This window comes from Pleurodeles waltl, chromosome 4_1 (genome assembly GCF_031143425.1).
Source record: "Pleurodeles waltl isolate 20211129_DDA chromosome 4_1, aPleWal1.hap1.20221129, whole genome shotgun sequence".
Lineage (NCBI taxonomy): Eukaryota > Metazoa > Chordata > Amphibia > Caudata > Salamandridae > Pleurodeles > Pleurodeles waltl.
In genome coordinates, this window is record NC_090442.1 from 589,567,849 (window position 1) to 589,592,989 (window position 25,141).

Consider the following 25,141-nt stretch of genomic DNA (forward strand, 5'->3'; position numbering starts at 1 on the left):
GCCATCAAATCACTTCTGAAAAAGAACAAATAAACAAGCATTTGCAATGCAATGGGTCTCGCGTTTGCTCGAGTTAGACCTATAAGTGTTGTAAATTCCTAACTGGACTGTTATTACCACATGAATGGAAAATGAAAAGTAAAATAGTTCAACTAAGCAAGCCAATTCAAAGCGCCACAGCCGCCATGAGCACGAAGGAGAGACACAAAAGGAAAAAGATGTTTGCTTGCAGTCAAACGTATCGGCAAACATGCAATTATCCATGTAAAAGGGTCGGTGTCCAAAGCGGTAACAAAACTGCCCCAAGGAGGGACAAATGTAAAGCATTTACCATTGATAACAAAGGATTACTTTGAAGTCAAGCCCATGAACGAGTGATGGTGATGGGCGTGCGGTGGGGGTGGTTAAAAGCCCACAGATAGATGACAAACAGGTCAAAGCACTTGTGCGCTCGACCTAAAAATTATGGGGAGTTTCTTTCTTCCTATTAAGCAACATTTCAGGTAAAGTTACATTCTTGGTTAAGTAACAATAGACATCCATTATCTGAAACAGCACCAAGAGACCTCATGGATTGTGAATGTGCATCCTTGCTGTAATGTTACATTATGTCAACTAGTGTTAGAAGTAGACTTTCACACCTTTTAGAAGGGTTTTTTCTGATGTTTTTTCTGACACATCTAAAGCTATGTTTTAAGATATCTAGTGTGAGTGGTGCAAAAACACACTGCAGCCCACATGCAACATCTGCCTTTTATATTACTAGGGTTGTTTCAACACATTTTGTTTATGGACTTAGCTAAAAGATGCCTAAGCCAATTCAGCTTTTTGAATTATCTGTAATGTGTAGGGTCACAGTGCATACATGGGAAGGTGTTTAGCCTATTGTCACCCAATCCTGCCAAAAGGGCAGGGGGAGGAAGGAGGCGAGAGTTGTTGTTCAAAGATGCACTTTCCTATACCAAGTAAAATCAATGTGCTCTTACCACTCATCAATTCAAATGACTAATACACAAATGTTAAGGATAAAAATAAACTCCAAAACTATCTTTAGTCACATATTCAATATCAACATTTGCTTTACATGCAATGCTCCACACGTATAGACCATTAAATAAACGATAGTTAATTCATGATAACTGCACTTTGTAGCGTAAACAGTAGCAGAAAACTAACCGTATCTTAATAAAATTATTTTGTGCTCTGGTAGTTCTGTTCCATGACAGAAATCGGATGGTCGTTTAAAAAAAAAAAAAAAACATATGCATCAATCAACCTGTAAGGTGGAAAGTTTAGGTTCTGCTCAAAGAAGAAAATAAACATTTTATTAAAACAAATTAGCAAATAAATGTCAATTATTATTGGAGATGTCTATTTTTAAACATGCAACCACGTACTGTAGAATAATAGAAAATATATATATAGCTGTTCAGGATTCATGAGTTCAGGAAATCAAAAGCTTTACTTACTCTAGTAGATTTGGATCAAGGCCTTCGGCGATCATTTTGTTTTTGATTGCCATTACAGGAACACCCTTTACACAAAGATAAAAAACATTTTAGAAATGCACTATAAACATGGGCTACAGGCTACAGCCAAAGTGTGAAGATTAATGGATATGACAGCATCTGTTTAAAAGCAGCATTAAACATCCAAAGAAAAAGAAATGCTTGAAAGATATAATTTAGTGTCCTAATGGTGGAATTTCCGCAACTTAAGCCTGCATCAAAAGAATATTCTACTACTGACTTAAGGTGTTTTTTTTTTTTTTTTTTTTTTGTTTTTCCAGAAACGCACTTCAGTTAGAATTGCACCCTAGTCTCCTCCCTGTTTTGAAGTAATTGAACGGATCGGCTCGACTACAGGCTTTCATATGTATTTAAATGCAACAGACTGATGAAGGACGCAATTATTAAATGTTTTTTCACTCTCACAAAGCCTCCTCTGCACAATGACAGACTTTTCAAGGGAGAATATCTAAACTATAATTTTTTTTAAATGACACTGCGAGGTTTGATGTTTTTGCAATTCACAATGTCAACATTGCCCTTCCATGCACATCACGAGGAAAAGGAGCGACACTTAAGTGTTCCCCCTTTTTGACGATTCACAAGGAACTGTGTCAATAACTAGCATCTTCTCTGACAGTTGTAGTTCTTTTTTTGCAGTTTCATACAGTGCAAATAAGACCTAATAAGTATCTGAGAGCTTTTCAAAATGATCCACTGCATTCTATTGAAATATAAAAGGAGTTTCAAGAACATACCAACATACCAATAATTTCAAACAGACATTAAACGGTTTCATGAAACAGCAGAGCATTAGGGTAAAAACAGATAATATAAACCAAGCATAACATTTCAGCATTATATCCTGCCAGTATACCATGGCCCTCGTTCAAAATGACCATTAAATGGTCCAGCAACAGCTCAGCGAGTTAGATTTCATTCTTTCGTGTACGACATCTTTTCCTTGCCAGGTTCAAGACAGTCACCTCCAGAGGCAAAGCCCAGCATAATCCATGGACTCACATAAACTCGCCATTGTTCTCTTAGGTCAGGCTCCCTACTCTGCCCTCACTGGAAGAAGAGCATGAAGTAGCGACACCATCCAAGAAGCGGCAGCCAGCGCAGAGCTGTGAATTGAGGTAGGTAGTCAATGGATCCTGGCCCACCTAACTGACCACCTTAGGGAAGAAGGTACTACATCGATCAGACCGTGGCACTCTCCTAAGCAATCAAACTCAGACAGTGTTAAAGACCCACCATACCCTCCAGTAACCAGTGCAGGGTTGGATGCATGGTGTTGCACCTCCCTTCTGACTGCAGTCTATCTGAACAGTGCGTAGCCTGTGGGTGTGCGCAGAAGGGGTTGAGCACAAGGGCTTAGTGAGTGGGGGTTTGGCACAGGGCCTGGCCTGTAGCTAGGCCCTATGCCCTACCTCCAACCATCAGTTAAAGCTCACAGCAAGGGACAAGGTTAGGCCTTATTTGCAGCAAGACATTGCTACTACTCACTGCTGTCAGCCTACCCCTGCGGCAAAAGACCATTGTGCACATTGGTTGGGTGGAGGGCCTGGCTTGCAGCGAGACCATCCTTCTAATCCTCTGCTGTCAGCAAATCCCCGCTGCTCAAAGCTTTTAGCCTTGCACACCGGGGGTTTGAAACAGGACAACTGGCTGTATGCTGCAGGTATTAAGGTGTTTGCCTTTGTTTTTTTTATCAGCCTGCAACTCCCAAGTAGGAAGTGATACGAGAGTCAATCACAAAATGAACGTCAATGCGGCAACTAATATCACTGCGTGGCTGTCAAACGTTTTGTGACCCGAGAGTCATGTGCCAATTTTAATAAGACAGTGGTCTTTGAAATGTTCAGATTAAGATAATTTCCAAATTGACATTTTGGAAAGTGATTATACTCTCCACATAAATCCGGGCGCAATTAGACTCTATAAGGAATGAGTCAAAGAATATATCAGGACTATGACAAATGGAGGTTTAAAATTATATAACACTACAATTTGGAGCACTGAATGTAATGAAAAATGTTGGTATTGAATGTGTTAATGTGTCTATAGATATTTTGGTGGATTATTGGTATCCTTAACATTTTTGCATTAGTTATTTGAATTGATAAGGGATAAGAGCATGTTAACTCTACTTGGTCTACAAAAGTGCATCTTGGAACAGGGTTTTGGTGTTTTTTTCCTGGTAATAGGACAAGGGTTTCCCATGCTTCTGGGTACCCCTTACCACTCTTCTGGGGTCAGTAACAACTGAACCCCCCCACCCCCAATATACCTCTCGTGGGCTGTGTGAAATATGTTTCCACTAAGCAAAACTTTCTATTTACTGCTGGCTCAAGAGTTTCAGGAAAGTGAAAACAACTTTTCAGCATTGTTCTCCAGCCAATCACCTTTGTCAAAAAATTCAATGTGATGGACAGAAATCACAAGTCACGAGATAAAGCTGCAGCGATATACAAAGGTTAACCTTTTAAAACCTTCATAGCAACATTTTAAACAGTAATTACTGAAGAACTACTAAATGGATTTACACTGAACCAACAAAACACACTTTCTCAGTAAAGTTGTACTGTCATGCCAAGCTTGGTGTAATTCCCTTGCCACGTATTGCTAATTACCCCTCATATGACATCACTCATGACAATGTTCTATAACATCTTTAATATCATGACTGCAACTTCTGAAATTACATAACTAATGACAACACCGTGTATGGCAAGGGCACACGTTTTAGGTACTTTATGGCACAAGTTATAGTTACTCAAGATATCTATAGATAGTGAATTTTAGTGGTTTTGTACATTTATAATGGTATGTTTTAACTAGCATTTTCACTTAACTATAACTTCCCTTTAAGCTTTGTTTTTGTCAATGAATATATAATATGTATACACACACAAACATATGTGTACACATCCTCATCCTCATGCACACGCATACACATACAAACACACACACACACACACTCTCCCACACCCATCCACAGCTTAAATTGAGAGAGAACAATAATAAGATAAAGCAGGGCCCTTCAGCAGTAGCCAGCCAGAGAATACAAAAGAACTATGAACTGAGCCTGGGTGCAAATGTTTTACATGTGCCTCTGACAAGCCTATCACGTGGAATTTGCCACTGCTGTGTCAACAGGAGATCAAAGGAACTATACCTACCCATTCAGGTCAAATCGTCAATCACAGTGGTCTATTTTGCAGACACTGAGGGGAATTGCACACTGCATTACAGGCAGGGCAGCAGCTGCTCGCTGCGGCTAATTAGCCAATAGTGGCTCAGCCAAGAGGACTTTTTTGAAAGTTATATTTCCCAACTAGACAAAAATCTGACCTTACCAATAAACTGGATTTTTGGAAACAGTTACAAAAGGTTCTTGTAATTTTTTCTGTGGCTGTTTCCTACTGGATACTAAAGAACTAGTGGTATAACCTGTTTTTCACTATTTCCTATGGGAACAGCTAAACCCAATACACAAAATAGATTTCAGTGATGTATTCACTGTAGGTATACATTAATATTAATTTAGGCATACACCACTTCTAGCACTAACCACCCTCCCTTGCAGCAAGTAATAAGATCATTATAGGGGTGACATATTTATCACTTAGAAGTGGGTTTTGAAGCCTGCAAAATATTTTTTACAGGCCTGCCTGCAACCAGGAGAGTTTTAAGGGAGCGGGAGACCAGGCCTTAGTAGAGGCCAGTTTCATATCTTCAGGGTCACTAAGCAGATGACACTATAGGGTGCTTCATTCCACATATGACACTAATTTTACATACCTTAGGTATAGTTTGTACACCATATTAAATGGTCTTATAGTAAAATTAAATAAGCCAAATGAGGCTTTAAGCCAATTTCAACTCACAGCATGCACACTGGACATTGAATAGCTCCCTCCCAATGTTAAGAGTTCAAAACTGACAGCAGGGGAGTCCCAAAACAATGAAACTTGGAGGCGACCAACCACAAAAGGGGTAACTTTACAATATATGGATAATGCTAAGAGCATATATTATTTAACATTTATACTTCTACCCGCATGCAATGTCATTTTAGCTCAATGTAAGACCTTGATGTAACTGTAGTGAAAGATTACCTGTGAAATAGGGATTTCCGATGTTGTGCCTGCTAAGTAGTGACTATGAATGTTGCAGAGTCATAGTAAAGAGAGTTCACCGAGTAAACGTACTACCAGACACTGTTAATTTGGACACAGTGACTCTAAAGGAAATCTGCTCTCAACCACTGTCTAGACCGGATGGGACAATAGTTGTCTGGGTGGGGAATTTCTGGGTTCATGGACCCATTAATTTTGTAAGCGGAAACTCAGCAACTGATGGCGAAGTCCACTCACCTGTCCAGTGTTGCATCCAGAGGCTGAGCCACTGATACAGAGTCAGACATATCAAAGAGTAGCTATAGGGTGTTATGTCTGACTGATACCTTTGTCTTGTTAATTAGAGCATCAAAAAGAGCTCTGTGCAAACAACATAATGAAAGACCAACAGGTCCTGAAGTTACATGTCAGCCTAAATAAGCAACGTCGGACAACAGTGGCCACAGAGCCCATGTTAAATGAAATTTCTATGCTGAAAATATAGATCTGGCTTGCGCTTGCATTTATGGAGTCTTTCTAACCCTTAACATCTGCTAGTGTAAGCCATGAATGTTCGACTTCACTACCTCAGGAGAGTGCAGTACCTAAAAACAATGTATTCTTTGTCTAACCGGAGCGCAATACCATAGGTAGTGGTGAGACAGCAGTAGTTCCTACTACAACATATAGAGTAGAGAGCCCAATAACCACTAGCTGTCCCAGGACCCACATAAGAAAGAAGCCTTGCACTCAACATTTTGTTTCAGATAAAATGGTACAATAAAAAAAGTAACTTACCACTTGGACCATCTTGAGATATCTGGCATACCTAGGATCCTTTGCAACAGTAGTCACATTTTCATACTGGGTTTCTGTTTTAGTATCATTTAGTATGTCCTGCTAAAATGAAAAAAAATGTTAAAAGGTTTCATCATTTAATGCTAGATCGTTAATCTTTCCTAAGAAGCACTTGCTTACCAGGGTACACAGAAACGTTTGAGCCTGGTTACACAGGGATGGTGGGGGAGACAGACCTGTTTGGGAAAGGATTAACACTGTATACAGAAATATAAGCTATTTTTAATATTTCTCAACTGGAATGGGAACAAGATCCATATTTGTTTCATCTATGCAGAGAAAGGTCTACATTCCAAATAGTCCTTCCTGCATGTGAAAATTATGAGATAACCTCAGATTATGTCAAGTATCCACATAGGTTTACAGGAGATAATATTTCAGCATACATGCAGTTACTGGTGAACCTAAAAGGATTTTAAATACAAAATGCTGAGCCAACAACATTCAGTGGAGAGCTTGCTTGCTAGTGTAGTATGGTCTCTGCGATTCAGCTTATCAAAGGCCACCCTAAGTGTGCCGGGTGTGCCCAAATGTGGGGCCAGGGCTCACTGCGCCACTGGAAGCAAGCTATACCTTGCTGGAGAGCCCTAACTAGGGCAAAACCGGTCCTACGCTGCAGGTGTTCTGGTTCAGAAAGGACCCAGCCTGGCACTTGGGGCTGGAGGAGCAGGGTCAAAACTGGTTTACATATGGCTGGGTACAAATCGAGGTGGCATGATGGGCAAAAAAACGTTGGATTGGGATGCTACCTCAAGCGATCGCTAGTGGCTGCGATTGATTCAAGCATTCCATTCATCACCTTGTTGTTTTTGCATTTGCTGCTCCAAGTGTGCCGGGCATGCCCAGACCTGGGCCCCGGGCTCACTGTGCCACTAGAACCAAAATATACCTGGCTGAGCAGCCATAAATGGGAAGAAACCAGTCTGAGATTGCTTGTGTTTGGGTTCAGGGAGCACATGGCCTGGCAGTTCGGGCTGGAATGTTTCCATGAGGAGCAGGGTCTAGACTGATTTGCTTATGGCTGGGTCCAAACTGAGTTAGCATGGTGGACAAAAATGATGGATTGGGATGAGGCCTGAGACCCTTCTCATTTTCTTAAATGGTTTTCCAGTACCACAGCACCAGTACTGCAGCAACTCTCGTGGGGCCTCTAGGGTACTATGCTACAGGTTGGTGGTACTGTGGTTCAGAGGCTGGCCGTAGGGACAGGCCTCCTCACTGCCTATACAGAGGTGGTATCACCAGACCCTACTAATAGTTTTTAATGTATTAGAGGTACCACATTACAGCAGTACAGCATTACCGCAGTACCATTGGGAGTGTTGAGCTGAGTACTATGATATCAGGGGCTGGTACTGTGGTACTTGCCACCCAAAATATATATCTGTTTTTAACATTTTGACATGGCAAGAAGAGGGGGTCACGGTGTGCCTAGTCTGCCCCCTTATGTGGTCACTGGAATTTTTTCAGTACTCAGGGACAGAGTCCCCAAGGCCTTTAATGGCTGACACCTGCCAATCTGGATCTGCCCATACACTTTCAATGGGCCTACCAGAGCATATGTGGACACCATTGGGTTAAATAGCTCTAAATGTTTACCATTGTTAACCCCTTTATGTCAACCCAAGCACCTTTTTAAACACTAATTTCTTGAAAATGGCTAAATGGGTTTATAGAAAAACACAAAAAGATCAATTTCTCAGATAGGTTATAACTAAATTTAGTTTAATTATATTACGCTATTTTTATGTATCAGGCAGCAAATATTCCTATGGGAATTAAAATGGGAATTCACACTTTTGCCCCCTCCCCTTTTTCTAAGCCCTCACTGGATGGATCACTGTGAAACTTTCCAGGAAAGAGTTAAAGTGGACACACTTTTTTGTTGGGAAGTTTCGTGCAGATTCGTCAAGGGGCGCCAAAGTTATTAGAGAAACCCAAAATGCATTTTCTATGTCATCTCTGTCCTGACCATAACCACATAGTGGCAGCTGCCATAAATATTGTTAGACCTGTCAGCCTTAGGGTGGTCTTTCCTGAAATCTTTTTCCTGCTTGCCTCCAATTCTGCTAAATTAGTTTTTGATAGTCTTAGGACTCTTTGCACTTTACCACTGCTAACCAGTGCTAAAGCGCTTTTTCCCTAAAGCATGGTTTGATTGGTCTAAACCCAACCAGCATATTTAATTATTTAATTTGCTTGTACGTCCCTAGTCAAGTGCACTACATGAGTCCAGGGTCTGTACAGTAAATGCTACTATTGGGCCTGCAGCACTGCTTGTGCCACCCACTTAAGTAGCACTTTCAAACATGTCCCAGGCCTGCCATTGCAGTCTAAATGCAGTGTTATACTGCCATGTCGACGTGGCATTTAAAACACCTTGCCAAGCCTTAAATACCTCCTTTTTTACATATAAGTCACCCCTAAGGTAGGCCCTAGGTAGCCCACAGGGCAGGGGGCTGAATATTTAAAGGGAAGGACATGTACGTTTAAATTTCACATGTCCTGGTATTGAAAAACTCCCACATTTGTTTTTCACTACTGTGAGGCCTATCCCTCTTATAGGATAACACTGGGAATTCCTTATTACATTTAATAAGCTTAAGTCCTGATTGAGAAGGAGGTAGATCTGTCAAGTTCAGGGGAAACAGCCATTACAACACGGCTGTTTCCCCCACTAGCTTTTACCACGCATGCGTTACAACGCATGCACCATTACCACGAACAGCCTTTACCACGCATACCATTACAATGATTGTAATGGTATGCATGGTAAGGGCTATGCGTGGTAATGATGGTGAAGGCTATCGGCGTCATTAGAGGAAACAGAAAGATTATTCCTTTTCCTCAGAACAAGCTACAACGAGCCTTGGGATTGAAGTAAGGGGGATTGGGCCTGGGGTGGTGGGGTACTGTTTTAAGGAGGGGATGGGGTGGGACAGTTTTAAGGTTAAATGCAGGGGGACTGGGCCTGGGAGTGCGGAGAGTACTGTTTTAGGGATTGGGTAGGGGAGGGGGGGGTTAGGTTTTAGAGCAGGGGAGATGGTTTTCGGGCTTAGGGCCGGGGAGGGATTGGGATGGGGGGGGTATTGTTTTAGAGAGCACGGAGGTGGGGGTTAGGTTTTAAAGCTATGATGGTTTTCGGGATGGGGGTCTTGGGCCTGGGAGGGGTATTGTTTTAGGGAGGGGGCAGGAGGTTAGGATTTAGGGTGGGGAGATGGTTTTCAGGTTTAGGGTGGGGATTGGGCCTGGGCATGGGGGGGCACTGTTTTAGGGAGGGGGTTAGGTTTTAGACTGGGGTGGCGGTTTTCGGGATTAGGAAGGGAAGACAATTTTATGGCTCAGGGCGCGGAAAGGGTTGGACAAATTTAGGATTCAGGGTGAGGGAGAGATATTTTTTAGAATGACTAGGGAGGGGTTGAGTCGCGCTAGGACCTTTCCCACGCATATGCCGTTAAAACACATGCTTTTACAACATGTATAGTAATGGTATTCTCGTTGTAATGTATGAGTGGTAACAACGTGCGTTGCAACAGAATGTGTGGTTCTGACATACAACCTCATGTTTAGTACCTATGGAATTGTAATGATAAATTCTATTTAATGGTGAAGTCGGATTTATGATTACAGTTTGAAAATGCCAGCTTTAGAAAGTTGGAATTTTCCTGCTGTTAGCCCTGTGTGTCTGAAGCCATCTCCAATACACAACTGGGGTGGGTAACAGCTGGGTTTTGTGCACTCTCTGTAGACAGCCACACAAAATGAGCTTAGGTGTGACTGATGGGCCATTCTGGGACGGATGGGAGGGAGCAGATGGACATAGCCTCACACTTACACCTGAATAGGCTGTGTACTGTCCCCACACAAAGGACTGTTTAACCCCATGTAATGTCTCTGGAGCCAGGACAGAAAGGGAGGACCTCTGTGCACTTCAACTGCTTTCTTTGAAGTCTCACCCACTTCAAAGGTACCACTCGGTATAAGAATTGGACTTCTGACCCTCAATACACTTCTGGACCTGTGGATACTCTGTCAGGAAGGACTGCTGTGTTGCTCCAGGGACTGTCACTCTGCTAGAATGCTGCTTTGGAAGAACTGCTTTTTTGCTGTGCTGGACTGCTGCCTGCTGCCCTCCTTGCTTGGGTCAGAAGGACTGGGCCCACATCACTTGAACCTAACAACCAGAGTGACTCCAAGGGCCAGCTGACTGGTCTCTTGTTTTCTGAAGTCTCAGGGACACAAAAGACATCCAACTTTCCTGCCACGCCATCTGGACTCTGCCATCTGTGAGTGTTGCCCTGTCAAAGGATGCCAACCCAGGCCTGGGCCCTTGGAAGTGGGTATGCCGTTGCGCCGCTCAGAACAGGTGTACCTCCATCGACGTGGATGCAAATAAAGTACTTTTGTGGCAGGCCAAGCCTTGTCCCTGTATTTGACATATGCTCCATTTCAGTTGACCTGGAATTTCAGATTTGAACTGGTCTAGTGTGAACAGATAACCCTAGTTAGTGCTTTATGCTTTTAAGCACTACATTTCACTTTCGTCTTTAAAAATTCATACCTCCGATTTTACTTATTGGATTTTTGTCATTTTGGCTTTGTGGTGTTCATTAAATTAAGATCTATTTTTCTAACCAGGTGTAGTATTTTAAAGTTTTGCACAAATACTTAACACATTGCTTCTTAAGTTAAGCCTGACTGCTCTGAGCCAATCTACTAGGGGGTGAAGCACAGGTTAATTTAAGGCGTGCTAGTGACTTATCCTCACTAGAATTGTGGTTCCTGCTTGGACAGGATCTATACCTCTGCCTACCAGAAACGCCATTTCTAACACATATTATTTAAATATATACAAAATGTTATTTACCTTGTCACCATCTGTTCGTAGCCTGTAGCGCTGCTGATTCACATGCTCTTCATTCTTCTGCCATCTAGTGTTGGGGCTGAATGTTTGCAACTTGTTTTTCTTGAAAGAAGGCAGTCATAAGACTGTTGTGACTCCTTCCTTATCCCAGAGCGCATCAACACAATGGCTCCACCTCAGATTGTTTTCCCCGCTGAAGACTGAGTAGTTTAAGTGTAAGGTGTTTACTCAGCGGGAGAGTGCTGATATGATCGGAGTAAAATGTGTAAATTATGCTAAATATATGTCATAATCACCTCCTTCCAGGGAGGAGTGAGGGAGCATGTGAATGTACAGCACTATTCTCTACGAACAGATGGTTACAGCTTAAATAAAACTTTCAGTTCGTAGCATGTTGATTGATTGATTACGCACTTTATAATGTGCATGGCTACCAATCAGGTTTTCCAGCCCTAGCTAAGGTTACAGGAAATCGACAACCAGTCCTCCAAGAGCTATATACACAAATGCTCAAACAGCCAGGTTTTCAGCAGTTTGCGGAATTCCAAAAGGGTTACAGTTTCTCAAAAGTAACAGGAAGTCGTTCCAGAGTATAGGTCCTAGAACACAGAAGGAACACCCACGTTATCGAACCCTCCGAGCTCTAGGGACAACAGCTAAATTCTGATAGTATGCCTAGGCACATCTTAGGTAACTTCAGAGCTCAAGCAAGTAGGGTTGCGGAGTCATTTATACATAAAGCAGAGTGCTTTAAAATGCACCCGCTTGTCCACAGACAACCAATGGAGAGATTTTAGTAAGATGGCAGAGCTACTAAACTTCTGGGCGAAGCAAAAGACGCAACGCAGTATTCTGTACTATCTGAAGAAGTTTTAATAAGGTTTTTGTTACTTCATTTCTGTAATCCAGCCTTGACATAACTAATGCTTGGATTATGGTATGCTGGGCTGTAAATGGAATACAGTAAAGAAATATTTTCATCCATTTCAAGATGCCAAAGCAGGTGGCAGCCACCTTAATTATCTGTTGCCTCATTGACAGCTCCTGATCTTACCACAATCCCAGGCTTTTTACCAACGAGACAGGGAGTGGACTAGCGCCCAAGGATGCCGGCCAAAGGTGTGGGCCCCATGGTATAGAGGATTTACCGACCAATGGTACCTCAGTCTTATCAGTATTCAACTTTAAGAAATTTGCAGACATCCAATATGCCACTTGCTGAAGACAGAGAGGAAGTGCAGCCACAGTTGACTGGTCCTTTGACGACAGAGAAACCACAATTTAGGTATCATCTGCGTAGGAAAAGAGAGTGAGGCCAAAACCCTGGAAGATGTTAGCCAATGGCTTCACATAAAGATTAAAAAGTAAAGGGCTCAAAATGGAGCCTTGAGGCACTCCTGACGTGAGAGCATGTGGCCTAGATCTCTATTGATTCGAGCGGACCTGAAAGAAACGGTCCTCCAAAAAGGATGCTGTCCAGGCGAGCGCCTTACCTCGTATACCCAAGCCATTGAGTCTCCTGAGTAATATATCTTGGTTGACAGTGTTGAAGGCCGCACTCAAGTCTAAAAGCAGGGGTGCAGATGCCCCTCCGCCACCCAGTTTATGTCTCAGGAATTCAGTGACCCCAAGCAATGTAGATTCAGTGCTGTGACCTGCACAAACGCCCGACTGATAGGGGTGGAGCAGATCATTCTGTTCAATGAGTCATGCTAACTGCAGATTTACATGTTTTTTTAACAGTTTTGAAAATATAGGTAAAAGGGATATGGGCCTATAGCTGGACCATATCCGTTAATCAGCTTTAGGCTTTTTCAGCAGAGGGGTAACTTAAAGCTGTTTTCCAGCGACTAGGACCTTCCCCATTAAGTAGAGACTGATTTAATAGATGGACAATTAGCTCTAGATTTTGTTGAGAGAGCTTGCCTAAGAAGTCTGGGGGGCACGGATCTAAAGGGGAGCCAGATTTCAAGGTAGATAAGGCAAGCCGTACACAAGATAAATCTGTAGACTCAAAATATGTTACTGAAGTCCTGGCACTAGGGGTATCAGTAGGTTCATGTGCCTTACCTGTGGATAAAAAGGTGTTTCCAATAGCCTCAACTTTATTGACAAAAATGTCAGAAATCTCATCACATTGTAGTTGAGAAAGGGAGATGTTAGGGGTTAGTTTGGACGAATCTGCAAGTGACTTCACCAACTTATAGTGTGTCTTAGGACAATTTTTGGTTTCTGTAATTTTCTCTATAAAGTGAGAGGCCTTAGCTTGTCTACAATTTTTCTAGTATGCTTGTCACCTTGAAGATACGATTTATGCCAGATTCTCTATAACTGTTTACAAACTTTATTTTCCTTATATAAGTGGTCAGTAAACCATGGTGCCGGGGGTAAGGATCTATGATTGTGCTTACGGTTTAAGGGCGTTAGCATATCTGCAGGGGCTCTAAGCCAACTATCTATTTTTTGCGCAGAGCCTTCTACTGAATTATCTAAGACAGGCAACGACTCCTCTAGCCGCGCATTCCATTTCTGAACATCCAGCTTAACCCAACATCTCCCATGAGGCATGGACCGTTTGACCTTATTGAGAGGTTGGGAGTCAATTAGGAATGAGTAGGGAATAGCATAACAATCAGACCATTTCAGAGGTAGAGGCCTATCTGATTAAATGGTATCTAAATTAGAGAAATGCCCAGCTATATGAGTTGGGAGGTGGTCAATCTAATTTAGCTCTAAAGCTAAAAATTCCCCAATTAGGGACAGACCAATCTTATCTGTTTTATCCTCAAAATGGAGGTTTAGTTCTCCCAGCACTGTAAAACTGGCACCTTTAAAAAAAATAGTAGAGGGCAGTTCCTCTATTAACTTGGAAACCCAGTTACTAACTGCACTTGGGGGACGATAACTTAAAGCACCTGACCTGGTGAACTTCTTAGCCAACGATATGTAGAATCGCAGAGGTCGCAGTCCAAGATCTCAAGCTTCTCTATTTCGCAAGGGAACTTGTCCCTCGTTACGATCGCAATCCCATCCCCTTTTTTGACCTTCCGGTCAAGATGCGAAATACCATAGCCAGGCGGTACTGCTGCTATAATATCCGGACCAGAGGCTTCATTTAGCCAAGTCTCTGTAATGAACCTAGCATCAGGGTTAAGATCTATTAAAATAATCAAATAAGTTTTGTGGATGTTTTACCAGGGACGACAGTTTACACTAAAAATCTTATAGGCTCTTCCTGGAGTTCCTTCCAAAGAACTCCCTTCCCCAGAAAAAATGCTTGTGGATTTCCCACTTGAACCCCCAATTGCCCTAGCTGGAGTAGGGAGAGGCAACTCTATAGAAATAAAATGAAATGTATAATGACCACATTCCCTCTCCCCACCCTGAACATTTAGTGAGTGCCTACACTCTTTTTGTACATGAGGACGTAGCTCGAGCAAGGAAGAGGACAAGTAAGTAAGAATACCTGATGTAAAAGGTACAGCGTCCCTGGCCCCTGGGCCCTTTCGGGCACGGATGGGTTTGCCTTAGGCGCATCAGCGCCACGGCTGTCATTAAACAGGCAGGCCGAGTTCTGGGAAAAATACTGGCAGGAGGCTAGGGCGCTAACCGATCTATACAATGTGGTGGGATAGGCAAGTTTTTCCCTTCCTTTTAGTTCCCCCTCCCCACACACTGAAACACAGTAGTGAGCATATGGCATGAGCATGTGCCTGTGGGGCTATAGATACACATGCTCTGCATAGATTTTAAAGCAGCTCCTCCAGAAAGCAGTGACTAGCTTGCAAATGGCACAGATGTTTCAAAAAGATTCCTTAAAATGGCTTGGTCAATCAAAGCCTGCTGTAGAATTGCAGAACTCTATCTTAGCTGTCCATCAGGCAATACCAGCTTTGGAAATAGCAGACAGCTTACAGGGTTTGGCAAACTCTATAAGAAGTTGATTGAACTTTCTGAAAGGCTTATTTCTGTTAATAAAATAAGCATGCGCTCTTTTAACAGGCTGGGTAAAAGACAGGTTAGGTTGATGTAGAAAGATGAGACAAACTTAGTTAAAAAATTCAGGTTAGTGCAAAGAACTGACCTATCTCTGTGAACTTGAATGTATGTTTCCTTTATTGTAAATGCTTCCACCTCACTAACACGTCTAACTGAAGTGATTACTAAGAGGAAAGCCAACTTCCAAGAAAGATATTGTAATGCATACGAATGGAGAGACTCACAAGGAAGTTCACTAAGTCATGCTGGGTACATTATTTAAGTTCCATCCAGGCGCAGGAGGTGGTTTTAGTGGGATAACCCTTTTTAGCACTTCCATGAATGCTTTAATAACAGCTGCCCTATCGATTGAAACAAGTTGTCTGTTCTGAAGGTATGCTGCAACTGCAGTAAAGTGTAGTCTTATGGAGGAATATGTTAACCCTGTGTTGTAAAGGTGTAGAAGCTAGCAAATAATATCTTGTAGCAAACTGTTAAAGGGTCGATCTGTTTGTAAAGAACAAATAGTGCATAAATCTCTCCTATTTCGTTGTGTAGCAAGTACAAGAAGTATGTTTCCTAACATCTTGCAAAATTACCATGCATTCTTGTAGTACCCAAACTCCGAGTCCTCAGGTGCCAAAGTGCTAGATTAAGTTGTTCGGGATCAGAATGTCGGAGATGACCATGATGCTGAGGGAGAAGGTCAGGCCATGCTAGAAGCTTCTTGTGAGGGGTGACTGCCTTCTCTAGAAGCACTGAGAACCATGGCAGTCAATCCCTTGTTGGTGTAGATAAGATTAGAATCATGGATACCAGTTGCATCTTCCCCACAACATATGGGATGAGGGGAAGAGGCAAAAAGGCGTAAGCAGATATCCCTGACCAACTGATCGAAAGCACATTGCCCTTTGGATTGGGGAAGTGGGTATCTGGTGGATCCCACTCGTACCTGTTGGTGCATCCTACTGAGCAGGATTGCACGTTTTTAGTCCACTCCCAGAAGATGCTCTGCAAAGAGGTGAATGTTGTAGCAGGCTGTCCCATGCCTAATCTTCTGTGCTAACTGTGAAAGATGTGGGTCCCTTGAGCAACTGGTTTCTCCTAGCGGGTTTCACCTTGCTTCTGGGTGTAGAATATGGCTGTCTATCTTTAGGAGCGTAGTTTTACCTTAGAGAATTGGAAGAAATGTTTTGAGGGCTAGTCTAATGGCTAGCGGTTCCAAGTAGCTGATGTGGCGACCTTTGTGCCGAGGATACTAGGTACCTTGGATTGTCATGTGGTGAAGGTGGGCACCCCACTCCATGAAAGGCATCTGTGGTAATGATCACTTGCGGAATGGGGTCTAGAAAGGGACTGCTGATCAACAGACTGTTGTACTCCACCAGCAGAGAATGCTGTGCCCTTGTCATTACCAACACTAAATCCTCCCAATGCCCTTCTGCTTGTGTCAATTGCCACAATAGACACTCTTGTAGAGGTTGCATGTGAAATCCGTTAAGGACAATTGCTCTGCAAGAAGCCATTATGCCCAATAGTGTTATCATAGTTCATACAGTGATGGGACAGTGTACCTGAAAAAGAGGCAGCAGCTGCTGGAATGTCAACGCCCTCTGTGGGTTTGGGTATGACTTGCCTCCCTCTGGCTTCAGGACTTATCCTAGGAAGGGTTGAATTTGCTGGCGATTAGAGATGTGACTTTTTGTGCTGATAGTGAAGCTTAGTTTGTGAAGCAGAGACACTGCTGTAGCCGTTTGGGTGCATGCTAGACACTGCACTTTACAGCTACTCTTTATCAGCTACTCGCTGAGGTATGTAAACACATGAATGACATGTCTGCGCAGATGGGCTGCTATGGGTACAGGGCACTTGATAAATACCATTGCAGCTGAAAGTAAGGTAGAACTTTGAATCAGCAATGTTTTCCACTTACCATGAAGAGAAGGTGCCAATTGTGTGCTGAAGTAAGGGGATGTGAAAGTAGAAATCTTTCAGATCCAACGCAGCCGTGAAGTTGTTTTGTCGTAGTAAGGGGATGAAGGCCATCCAAAGGTTTTCTTAGGAGATGAATTGGTTAAATGGGCGAGGGGGTGGGTGGGGTTTGGCGAAGATCTGTTTGTTAATACACCATTTAGTTGTATCAGTAAAGCTGCAAGGTTTTGGGACATTTCTTGGAATTTTTGGAATTTTGTCTGTAAATGGCAGTGCGCTACTACATCATGCTTTAGTGATATATTTATTCATCATAAACTGAGAAACCCTCCTGCCCTGGTGGCAATTCTATAAGTGAAGCTTGAAGAGGCAAGTCATGGATCATGTGTACCATTATATGTGGGCTAGATTCTTATTATATACGCATGGAGCAAACGTTTATTCTATTTAATCAAACAAAAGAGGTTTTTGTACAGCAGAAGGTGCACTCATGTGTAAGAATGAATCTGTAAACTAAAATATTTGATTAGGATCCCACCATCTGAGAGTTTACAGGTCATGTAACATTACAGTTCAGTGGAGTAGATTATTCAAGTTACTCGACCCACAGGTCTAGTAACTTTTTTATGATTTTTCGAGGCCTGCAACGAAACCATTCAGTCTCCTGGATCCAGGGCAGACAGAACTTGGGCCAGTGTAATGATTTTGAACTTTGAAATTTCAGAGGGTAAAGATCGAGAATGGGACAAAGGTCTCCGCCCTTCTTCAGCACCAGGGAATAATCGGAGTAACAGCCAGTCCGATCTCTCATGCCATCACCCTCTTTATGACTCCCTTGAACTTCCACTCTGAGTTTGGACAAGTAGCCTTCTGGAAGGGACTGTGCTATGGGAGGCATATCCAGGGGATGTGACAGCTAGGGTAGACAGTAACCACCTTCCACAAACTACAGCACCCATTTGGATGTGATGCTCCTCTACCCATTAAGGTAGACAGTGATGTCATCCCACCGGATGATCTTGAGACACTGAGGGTGATTTAAAACACTTTTGAGGCAACTAAGTAGGGGAGCTTGGGGTCTGGGAAGCGTGTGGGGCCTGGGGTCCTGGATGCTGTCTGCCTGATCCCCTGTCTCTACCCTAAAAGGACTGAGAAGCATACTGTTGTTGAGGTGCACTCTGGTGTTGCCTCTGCTGGTATCCTCTACCAAAGCATCTACCCGAGTGTGATTGGTGGGAGAACTGCTGAGCAGGCAGAGCTAGGCCAAGAGAGGATACCATGACCTTGCTCTCTTACCAATGCCGAATCACCTGTGATCCAAAAAGCCAAGAACCATCAAATGGCATCCCCAAAAAATACTGTTGGATGCTGTTAGACAAGCAAGTGGAGCGAATCCTGGTCTAACCCAGAAGCACCACACGTGTCCCGAAAGCCCTACTGAGACAGTCGGTAGTGCCCAGACCCAAACGTATGGAGTATTTGCTGCGTCCTGGCCCTCTTGAATAAGGCGTTGCAGGGTGAGACGAATGACATCAGGGACAGCTAGAAAGATGTCCACTATGTTGCTCCACAATGCATGCAAGTACTTCACCAGGCAGCAGTTTGTGTTGACTGATCGTAAGGCCGGCAGATGACATGCTACAGTTGTCAAATGTCTCTAGATGTTTAAACTCCCTGTCTAAGGGGTAGCGGGAAACAAGCTGGGCTTGAGTATACTTGAAAACTGCTGCACCACCAGGTTTTCCATGGTGGGGTGTTCTGTGGGGAATTCCCAGGTGTAAGTCTCTCAAGCCTTGCAATGTGTTTATTAACTGGAGGGAGAGATCCTGGCTCTGACTAGGTACCCAGCAGTATGTCCTATGCCCTCGGAATTACAGTAGCAAAGAAGGCAGATTACGCTGTAGCTGTGTCAGGATTAGGGGAAGAAAGACCAATGTCTGCTGACATGTCCAGACCACTGGTAGTCTGCCAATCCAAGAATAAGTTTTCATTATCATAAGGGCTCTAACTTTCACCATTGTCATCATCATAAACCTGTTCAGGATTTGAATGGGTTTAATAGTGGGTTGTTTGTGCCCTTAGGAATGAGGGAAAAGGGGGAGTTACAGTAGGGCTTCTGAATCTGATAAAACTGTCGGCCACAGGACTGGCCACGGGTTGAGGTCGAGCGGCACAGCCGGGAACGAGCCCACCAGAGGTGACCATACTCAGGGCCACCTCGCAACTGTAAGGCCCAAAGGTACTCCAGAGGGTCCGACGGTCTACCAAAGATTCTATCTAGGGATGTTTTGAGCTCACAAACCTATTGTGGCAACGCCGATGGCCCAGGCAAGTCAGGGTGCATCTGGAGCGGCATAGGAATCTGTTCCAAAAGGGCGGGGGGATAGGTGGGAAAAAAAACTCCATGGCCTAAAGGTACTTGTAAGCATCAGGCATCTCTGAATGGTGGAGGTGGCAGGATGAAGGAAAACAATGTTTGGACTTATTTCTTTAGACTTTTTCAAAATCAATCAATCAATTAATCAAAGCATTTGTAAAGCGCACTACTCACACGTGAGGGTCTGAAGGCACTGATTGGGTGGGGGGCGGGAGGGTTGCTACTGATCGAACAGTCAGGTCTTGAGGTGTCTCCTGAAGATAAGAAGGTCCTGTGTCTGTCGTAGGTGGGTGGGAAGAGTGTTCCACATCTTGGCGGCGAGATGGGAGAACGATCTGCTACCGGTGGTCGTTCTGTGGATGCGTGGGGCGGTAGCGAGGGCAAGGTCCGTGGAGCAAAGCTGTCAGGTCGGGGTGTAGAAGGAGAGCCGACTGTGTGTTGTGTAGTGCCTTGTGAGCCTGGGTGAGGAGTTTGAACGTGATTCTCTTGTTGACGGGGAGCCAGTGCAGGTCTCAGGTGGGCTGTGATGTGGCTGTGGACGTCCAGGATGCGGCGTGCAGAGGCCTTCTGTATGCGTTGCAGTCTTTTCTGGAGCTTGGCCCTGGTTCCTGCGTAGAGGGCGTTGCTGTAGTCCAATTTGCTGCTTACAAGAGCCTGGGTGACCGTCCTGCTGGTTTCAGTGAGGATCCATTTGTTGATCTTCCGAAGCATGAAGAGGGTGTTGAAGCAGGAGGAAGAGACGGCGTGGACTTGTTGGGTCATTGATAGCGATGAGTCCAGGATGAATCCCAAGTTGTGTGCATGATCAGTGGGTGTTGGTGCAGGTCCCAGTGTGGCAGGCCACCAGGAGTCATCCCATGCGGAGGGTGTGGCGCTGATAGGGGGACCTCCGTTTTGTCAGAATTCAGTTTCAGGCAGTTGTTCTTCTTCTATTCGGCGATGGCCTTCATTCCTTTGTGGAGGTTGTTTTTTGCAGTGGCGGGGTCCTTGGTGAGGGAGAGGATCAGGTGGGTGTCATCGGCGTATGAGACGATGTTGAGGTTGTGAGATTGGCGATGTTTGAGAGCGGCGCCATGTAGACGTTAAAGAGGGTCGGGCTGAGGGACGATCCCTGGGGTACACCGCAGATGATTTTGGTGGCTTCAGATTGAAATGGAGGGAGGTGGACTCTCTGAGTTCTGCCGGTGAGGAAGGAGGTGATCCAGTCCATGGGTCTGTTGCGGATGCCTGGGTCATTGAGGCGTGTGTGTAGGGTGTGGGGAGAGGCTGTGTCGACACCCTGGCCGAGAGGTCCAGGAGGATGAGGGCCATGGTTTCGCCGTTGTCAAGTATGATCCTGATACTGTTGGTGGCAGCGATGAGGGCGGTTGTGGTGCTGTGGTTGCTGCGGAATCTGAATTGGGACAGGTCCAGAGTGTTGTTCTCAAGGAAATGGGTCAGTTGTTTGTTGACAATTTTCTCAATTACTTTTGCCGGGAAGGGGATATGGGAGATGGGCCAGATGTTCTTGAGGTCCTCTGGGTCCGCCTTGGGTTTCTTGAGGAGGGCGTTGTTCTCGGCGTGTTTCCAGCTCTCCGGGAAGGTGGTGGTCTCGAAGGAACTGTTGATGATCTTCCGGAGTTGGGGTGCGATGACGGAGCTCGCTTTGTTGAAGATGTGGTGAGGGCAGCAGTCAGATGGTGAGCTGGAGTGAATGGTGTTCATAGTTTTGATGGTGTTGTTGTCATTGACGTGGGTCCAGGAGAGCAGGAGGCTGGTGAACTGTGAGTCCATGGTTGACGGGGAGGCCTGGGTATTGAAGCTGTCATGGATGTCTGCGATCTTGTGGTAGAAGAAGGTGCCTAGGGAGGTCTTGTGATGGCGGGATGTCGATGTTGGAGCCGGGGATGGAGACTTCCTTCACGATGTTGAAGAGCTCTTTCTAGCTGTGTGCGTTGTTGTTGATGAGTTCTTTGAAGGCAGTTCTTTTGGCGGTTCGGATGAGTTGGTAGTGTCAGCAGATAGCATTTTTGAAGGCTGTGTGGTTGTCCAGTGTCTGTTCTCGGCGCCACTTTTTCTCAAGGCTTCTGCATGTTTGCTTGGATTCTTGGAGGTCGGCGGTGAACCAGAAGGCCTTTCTGTCGGTGCGTCTGTTAGAGGGTTTCTTGATCGGGGTGAGAGTGTTGGCACAGTTGTCGATCCATCGCCTGAGATTGCGGGCTGCTGTGTAGATGGCGGTGTCGATAGGTGGGTTCCGGGAGAGAGTGGTGATCAGCTGATCTTTGGTGACCTTGTTCTATCTGCGGTGGGGAATCCATTGCGGGTGATGGTGTGTTGTGGGTTTCTCGGAGGAGAAGTGGATGCAGCAGTGGTCGGTCCAATGGAGTTCGGTGGTGTGGCTGAAGGAGACATGTTTGCTGGCGGAGAAAATGGGGTCAGGCGTGTGGCCTGCGGAGTGGGTAGGTGTTGTGATGAGCTGCTTGAGGCCGAGGTTGTCGAGCAGGGTGGTGGAGTTGTTGTCGCTGGTTTTCTCAAGGTGGAAGTTCAGGTCCCCGAGGGGTATGTAGTCTGTGGATGCAAGGGCGTGCGTGCTGATGACATCGGAGATGGAGTCGCTGAACTGCTGTTGGGGTTGGGGGGGGGATTCTGTAAACGAGGGTCCCTCTGAGGGTAGTGTTTGGATCCGTGTGGATCTCAAAGTGCAGATGTTCGGCGGTGCTGAGGGTGTCTTCGGTGCTGGTCGTGATCCTGAGAGTATTCCTGTTGACGATGGCAATGACTCCTCCTGGTCTGTTGGTGCGGTCCCTGCGTGTGATCTTGTAGCCGTCTGGGATGGCTATGGCAATGTCGGGTGCTGAGGAGGGGTTCATCCAGGTCTCGGTCAGGAAGGCGACGTCTGGGGAGGCTGAGCCAAGTAGGTTCCAGAGTTCGACGGCGTGTTTGTGGACGGAGCGGGTGTTGAGTAGGATGCATCTGAGGTGGTTGCGTCCTGTCTTGGCGGGTGGGTCGTTGGCGTGGAGGCTGGTGAAGGTGCAGTTCTGGCAGCAGAAGGGTCCATGGTTGAGCTGCGGGGGAGGTTTGTTAGCAGGTGGATGAGCGGCCAGCGTTGAGCGCGTGGAGGCGTCGTAGCGAAGACGAGTGTTGCGGCGGTGGGGGGAAGCAGGGGTGCCGGCCCTTGGCGCAGTCCAGGCACGGACAGGCACAGACGGGCTTGCATTTAAGTAGGGAAGGGGGAGGAGAGAACACTGGGAGGCGGGGCGGAAAACGGCACAAAAAAAGGGGGCGGACCGTGGTGGCAGCAGCAACGGGAATGCAGCGCGAGAGAGAGAGTGGAGTGAGGGGAGAGAAATACGAGAAATGAGTGTAACACAGAAGTGAGGCAAAAAGGCAAAAGGAGCACTGTGGAAGGAAGAAGGCAAAAGGGGCACAAAAGGGACAGACACAGGAGAGAAACACACAGAGAGCGAAGCAGGAAAAAGGAGGAGAGAGGCAGAGGGCAGCCTAGTAGGAAAGCAGAGCGCCCCACTAGACAGTAGGGATGAGGTGCAGGCAGAAGCCTGTGTGTGGAGGTGGGCCTCGAACTTCTTACAGAGGTCAGGAGTTCAGAGGAACGAGGGCTCTACTTACAGGTGGAGCTATGAGAGGCAGAGCAGTTCACTGACCAGGTCAGTGGTATTGCTCGTCCAACCGCGCAGCGGGAGCCATTAAGTAGGAAGGGGGGAGGAGAGGACAGCTGGGAGGTAGGAGCGGGGGTGAAAAACGGTACAAAAAAAGGGGGCGGCCAAGGGGGGGCAGCAGCGGGAATGCAGCGTGAGAGAGGAGGGGGCGGGGCTGCACGGGTAGCAGCGGCAGGGGAGAGAGTGGAGTGAGGGGAGAGAAATACAAGAAAAGAGAGTAACGCAGAAGCGAGGCGAAAAGGCAAAAGGAGCACTGTGAAAGGCAAAAGGGGCACAAAGGGACAGACATGGAAGAGAAAACACACAGAGAGCAAAGCAAGAAAAAGGAGGAGAGGGCAGCCTAGTAGTAAAGCAGAGCTCCCCACTAGACACCAGGGATGAAGCGCAGGCAGAAGCCTGCAGGTGGAGGAGGGCCTCGAACTCCTGACTGAGGTCAGGAGTTCAGGGGAACGAGGGGTCTACTTACAGGTGGAGCTACGGGATGCAGAGCAGTTCACTGACCTGGCAAATGACTTATGCTTCGTGACTTTGACAATGATCAATTGCAAGATCTGCCTTAAGAGCATGCCCGTGCCCTCAACCAATATGAGGCTTTCTTTGACTTTCTTTTGAGTTCCACAGTGGCAAGTTTCGCTTCGCAGTTGCGGATGGCCTTTCATTTCATCTTTGTGCAGTAGTCACAAAATGCTGAGTTGTCCTTGAAGCCAAGATGCTAGAGGCAGACTTTGTAGGTGTCTGTCACCTACATCCAACGGTTACAGTCCCTGCAGAATTTAAATCCTGTGATTTTCAGAGGGGAGATTTCCCTAGGACACTCAAAAAAATGAGGGAATAGGAATTCTTTCAAGCTGCCAGGATACGATGGAGCATCAAATGCAAGTTGGAAGGTGTGGATAGAAAGGAACTGACTTCAGCATACAGAGATGTTGCAGTTATAGTGGCCACAACATCAGATGCGGGGCAGGAAGGGCCAGATGCAGAATCGCACAACACCACCTACCGACACATGAGGGAACTGCCATGGAAATTCTCTGGATCCAGTATGGAACCAGGAGAAATTGACGGTTACAAACCTCTATCAGAAGAAATATGCCATTTCAAGCAATTCTTATATTTCTTTGTACCTTAAGTAACCATACGATTATTTCTGTGACATAGTCACCTCAAGAATTAGTTGCCCAACATTATAAGTAATACCATGTTCCAAAACAAATTTGGTACCTGCCCTTTACATCTCTTTTCTCTTTTCAGGTCAGTGTCCAAAAAACAAACAAATTTAAAATTGGTATCAAGTCATGGCTACTTACCTCAGACTGAGGAGTGACCGGTGAAGGCTGCAGTGAATCACCGGGTGGTGCTGGCACAAAGCCATTGGTTATATGATTTGCATTATGTACTTCAAGTTTCACACTTTCAAGACCAGGAATGGAAGACAGCTGAAATCAGAAATAGAAGTTGAAAATCAAAATAAGGGTGACATGGTGACCCGAAATTCACAGGAGCAGGGACTGGAACTGCTGCCAGAGTGCAAAGAGGCATATCACAAAGTTCAGTCAATAAAAAAAAGAGAGAAACTTATGGGATTTATTCACTGTTAGTATGAAAGGAAGGGTGAATTACATTTTTATACAGCAGGATTTATTAGTTGTTGCCAAAGTTCTAAGAATTAACATTGGACTTTACAAGCAGCATCTCATTGAATAGTTGTATTCCAAGATGTTTGCTACAGAACCTTTTGATCATACATTTCAAAGCAAAGAACTACACAGTTTACTTCTCTTCTCTATAGCTCTCCTATGTGTTATAACTGAAGTAAGCTTACTGGCATTCTACTTAAATTATTC

At 45.1% G+C, this 25,141-nt stretch overlaps 1 protein-coding gene across 3 annotated transcripts in view; it reads right to left on the reverse strand.

The window, feature by feature from the left end:
• The window catches only part of WASHC3 (WASH complex subunit 3), a 118,061-nt gene that overhangs the window by 36,102 nt on the left and 56,818 nt on the right, over nt 1–25,141 (reverse strand). For 2 of the 3 annotated variants that reach the window (XM_069228977.1, XM_069228975.1), the window contains 3 exons: nt 24,605–24,733; nt 6,431–6,532; nt 1,470–1,534 (listed from right to left, as the gene is read on the reverse strand). In XM_069228977.1, coding sequence (XP_069085078.1) covers nt 1,470–1,534; nt 6,431–6,532; nt 24,605–24,733 — 296 coding nt within the window. The remainder of the gene's footprint in view (nt 1–1,469; nt 1,535–6,430; nt 6,533–24,604; nt 24,734–25,141) is intronic. The other variant, XM_069228976.1, reaches the window with a different exon arrangement.